General features: G+C 35.1%; 1 protein-coding gene across 1 annotated transcript in view; it reads left to right on the top strand.

Moving 5' to 3' along the window:
- LOC107671028 (uncharacterized) overlaps positions 1-5,206 on the top strand; it is a 52,245-nt gene that overhangs the window by 18,136 nt on the left and 28,903 nt on the right. The window contains exon 3 of the mRNA XM_016463862.1: positions 2,578-2,784. Coding sequence (XP_016319348.1) covers positions 2,578-2,784 — 207 coding nt within the window. The remainder of the gene's footprint in view (positions 1-2,577; positions 2,785-5,206) is intronic.

Here is a 5,206-nt window from a genome sequence, read left to right as displayed (position 1 = left end):
TATATATATATATATATATATATATATATATACACATACATATTAGGGATGCACCAAAATAAAAATTCCGAAAGCGACAATTCTGGATGCACTTGGCCCAAAACCAAAAATGCTTTGTAATTATTAATTGTTTTATTAAATGATATAAAGTAATATTTTAAGACTTTTTAATTTAACTCAATAATTTTAATGATACTGAATTAAAAAAAACACAAGCCAATAAAATAACCACACTTTTACTGAAAGTAACACAATAAAACTGGACAGAAATTATATTAATATTGATAACACTTTACAATAAGGTTCATTAGTTAACTACTTTAGTTAACATAAACTAAGCATGAACAATAGTTCTTCAGCATTTATTAATCTTAGTTAATGTTAATTTCAACATTTACTAATGCATTATTAAAATCAACAGTTGTGCATGTTAATAGTTAATGCACTCTGAATTAGCATGAACTAACAATGAACGACTGTATTATCATTAACTAACATTAAGAAAGATGAATAAATACTGTAATAAATGTATTGTTCATTGTTCGTTCATGTTAGTTAATACATTAACTAATGGAACCTTACTGTAAAGTGTTACCTTAATATTAAATATCAATATAATATTTTTATTCACTTCTATGTAACAGAATCAGCTATAAGTTTTTTTTGGACTAATTATCCAAATAATGTATAGTCCTACAAAGCTATTATTATCAGAGCATGTGAGCAGAGCCACGTTGTCCAGTACAGCTGTACTACAGCATGTTACAGCACAGTAGCGCTACTGCAAACAGGAACAAGTATACTTCATAGAAATTTCCTGTAAGCGCGTTATTTGAGCGGACTTTGCTTTTCCGGTGAGCATGCAGTACACGAGCACATTCATAGAGCGGAATATTGAGTGGAGCGTCAAACCGCGCAGTGATGAGGAGTGTGAAACCTGCACGCTGAACACTGCCGGGCGGAGCGGAGCGGGGATTGCCATATAGGCTATATTATTATATGTATATTTTCAGCTCATATTTTTGAAAAAACAGAAAATGCCATTTTCGGCCGATAATTTTCTGCGGCTGAAAATTCGGTGCATCCCTATTATTTTTATAATATATAATGAATGGTGTAATAATATAATTATGTTTTCTATTTATGTAATTATTTTCTATTTATATAAAATACTATTTTCTTTATACATTTTTATATAAATAGTTTTTTATTTAATTTTATTTTGTGATGTAATATCAACCTGTTTTTTTGTGAGATTTACCCTAATGAGGCTTCTTTTGTCTGTCCTTTTGAGGACTGCTGGGACAGAAAGTGTCACAGACTGAGGCGTCCATCATATTAACATGCTGTATGTTCATTTACATGTATGTCATCTCTTTGGCACCCTGCCCCCCTTAATCTGGATTTGCATTCGGCCCCATTTAGTGTGTGTTTTTGTGACATCCCCCTCCCGCTTTTCTTTTGTGTCTTGTTTTTCTCAGTCACGCTCTCATTTTCCATCTCGCATTCTCTTCTGGCTCTTGTTCCTGTCTGCATCCTATCATGCCTCTCATGCTTTCTCCAGGACATCAGAACTGCTGGTTTTATCATTAAGTACACAGTGTACAGGAAGTACTTTCCTCCAAGGACAAATATTGGTGTTTTATACCCTGTGGATTTGATCTGTGCACTGTGAGTGCAAACAGAAATCACATGTCAGATGACAAATTCTGTGTGTTTGTTATTTGTTCCTCGTGATGTATTGTTCTTCTGCTGACTTTTTTAAGAGCTAAATTAATTTAACTTAATTTGTGTTTCTCAATTGCATTTCTTGCAATTGCAGAAATCAGTCTAGGCCAGCACTAACCAGCAGAAATACATATGGACCAACTCTAAACCACATTAAATCAATCTGGACCAGCTTGAAACCACCGCTAACTACCATAAATCAGTCTAGACGAGCACTAACCCACATACATCCATCTGGACTAGCTCTAAACCAACTTAAATCAGTCTGGAGCAGCGCAAAACTGCCACTAACCAGTATAAATGAACCTAGACCAGCACAAATCAGCAGATATACCAGCTGAACTACCCTTATGCCAGAATAAATTCATCGGGACCATATCAAAACCAGCACTAGCAAGCATGTATCTATATGAACTAGCTGTAAACCAACATAAATCAGTTGGGACAAGTTCGAAACCATAGCTAACCTAGACCAGCACTAAACCACATATATCCATCTGAACTAGCTCTAAACCGACATAGATCAGTCTGGAGCAGCACAAAACCACTGCTAACCAGCCTAAATCAGTCTAGATCAGCACTAACCAGCAGAAATACCATCTAGACCACCCTTAAAACAGAATAAAAGTCTGGACCTGCTCTAAACCCCTGCTAACCAACATAAATAAGTCTATACCAGGGCACACTTGCATAAATTCACCTGAATCAGCTCTAAACCAGAATAAATCAATCTGGATCAGCACAAAACTGCCGCAAAACAACATAAATAAGCATAGACCTGTCCTAACCATCTTTATCTGGACTAGCAGGGAAATAATAGTCCAGCTGACATGAGCTTGTGTTCCTCAGGTCTTTCTCTGAGCGCTGAGTCGGTGGTCCAGGGAAGAGTCGGGGGTTTTGCTGAGCTGGGCTGCAGTCTGACACCTTCATCAGAAGGGGCCATCACTCCAAACCTGTTTCCCTTACATGTGGTGGAGTGGGTCCGGCTGGGGTACAACGTCCCTATCCTCATCAAATTCGGCAGCTACACCCCACGAGTGCATCCCAACTACAGAGGTGAGCGTCACCGCAGACATGAATTAGTTTTCCATTAGTGCTTCAGGAGAGACTCTGCCAGAGGAGACAGAGGAAGTGATGCGGCTGTTAGACTTTTATGGGTCTGAATTTTATGTGCTTTGTCTTTGGAGCTCACAGTAATGTTTATAATTTCATTATATTAATGTCAAATAGTACTGCATGATTTGTGTGTGTGTGGGGGGCAGTTGCAATTTACCTAATAAAATTTTGTGAATTATAATGCAATTTTAAAAAACTTCACAAGCCAAAAGTTTTTTTTAGCCCACATTTTTGTGATTGTATATTAATATGACTATATAATAATAATAATTAATAATAATAATATTGTTGTTGTTATATAATATTAATTATTATAAATTATATAATAATAATGTTGATGATGATGAAGATGATGATGATAATAATAATAATAAAGGCCAAACAATTATATATGAATATGACCATGTTACTGTTACTGTTGTTGTTGTTGTTGTGGTGGTGGTGGTGTTGGTGTTGGTGTCGTTGTTGTTTTGTTGTTGTTGTTGTTATAATATTACTTATTATGAATTATATAATAATAATAAAAATAATAAAGGCCAAAAAAATTTGAATATATATGAATATGTAATTGTAATAGTAATAATAATTATTATTATTGTCATTATTATTATTGTTGTTATATAATATTACACATGTTATGAATAATAATAATAATAATAATAATAATAATAATAAAGGCATTTTTTAAAATATATATGAATATGACTATGTAATTATTATTATTATTGTCATTGTTGTTATATAATTTTAATTATTATGAATTATATAATAATAATAATAATAATAATGTTAGTATTATTTTATGATTGTTTTTTTTATGATTATTATTATTATTACAAAATAAAAATACTTAACAAAATAAGAAATAGTAACAATCCGGTTTCGATTGACATGAGGCTGAAAAATTATTGAACGATTTTTTTATTTGGTTGAATTGTACAATTTTATATAAGAGGCACCTGCTGAAAAAGCTTCATTTAGCAGGCAGCTTCTCAGATGCAGCAGGATTTTTAACGCTTGGGTTGCTGAAAGCTGTCTAAAGGTTTATTGCTATTGTTAAGAGAGACTGTAGGCTGCTTTAAACGCAGTCCTGTGTTTTACAATCACTTGTTTAGACTCTAGGGGCCACAGACTTCATCCACTCAATAGCCCACGATAGTTCCTATTGTTGTTTCTCCAAAAGATGCCGACACAGCCTGCAAAAGGCTGATTTCCCGGGCAATTCACCAAGTGTTTCCTCTTTGAACAACTTTGAAGGCTGTTTGGGTGCTTTACACGTTCCCGGAGAGGTGCTTGGCGGTGTAAATACAGCCGTTTGCCCCGGTGCAGCTGAAGTAGGGGTCGTGCTCTGGAATTTATTGAAGGGGGAGGGGCATTGTGTCGTTAAACGAATATCCCAATATAAATGACCCACCCAAACAAGTGCCCTGTAATTATGTAGAGTGTGTGTCTGTGATTGCTAGAGATGCTGGAGGGAGAAAAGAGAAGGGGCGCAGGCAGTAATGAATGCAGAGAGAAAGGGGGCGGATGGAGAGGAGGGGTGCGCAGACGTTACGGCCCGTTGGGGTCGGGGGTATTGAGCGGGTCCCTGGATTAAGAACACTGGGGTTAAACTGCAGCGGGCCACGTGTCTCCGCCGGGATCCAGTGGGTTTGACCCAGTAAGAGAGAAAATTGTTTTTCAGCTGGACTGCTTTAAGAATGGACAGAAGGTGTGGGAATGATAGATTTATATGGATTACTGTTCCGTCACTGTGCCAGCATGCAAAAGACAATGAACTTCCTCATGCAATAACTCAAACAAATCCATGTTTAATTGTGGACATTCACTGTAGTATTTTTGGAAACAAAGATGTACAGATAATTAGGTTCACCAATATATATAGTGGTATAATGTTACATTTTTACTAAGTCATTCTATTATTGGTTCTTTCATTTTAATGTAGAATTTCTTATGTATTATATTATATTATTTATATATATATATTGTGTGTGTGTATAATGTGTTACATTTACATTTAAATTCTATATATTATTTATTAGTTTAAAAATTAATATAATAAAATTATAATTCATATTTTTACTAATATTAAAGGGGTCATATGATGCGATTTCAATTTTTCCTTTCTCTTTGGAGTGTTACAAGCTCTTGGTGAATAAAGAAGATCTGTAAAGTTGCAAAGACTAAAGTCTCAAATCCAAAGAGATATTTTTTATAAAAGTTAAGAGTCAACCACGCCGACCTAAAACGGCTCGTTCTAACACGCCCCCACATATCTACGTCACTATGTGGGAAGATTTGCATAATGCTGCCCAAATGTGCACGCAAAGAAAGAAGGCGTGGTTTCAGTAACCGCAGTTAG

This window comes from Sinocyclocheilus anshuiensis, unplaced genomic scaffold, assembly GCF_001515605.1.
Source record: "Sinocyclocheilus anshuiensis isolate Anshui unplaced genomic scaffold, SAMN03320099.WGS_v1.1 scaffold332, whole genome shotgun sequence".
Lineage (NCBI taxonomy): Eukaryota > Metazoa > Chordata > Actinopteri > Cypriniformes > Cyprinidae > Sinocyclocheilus > Sinocyclocheilus anshuiensis.
Note: the sequence above shows the minus strand (reverse complement) of the source record. Positions and strands in the feature narration are given on the sequence as shown.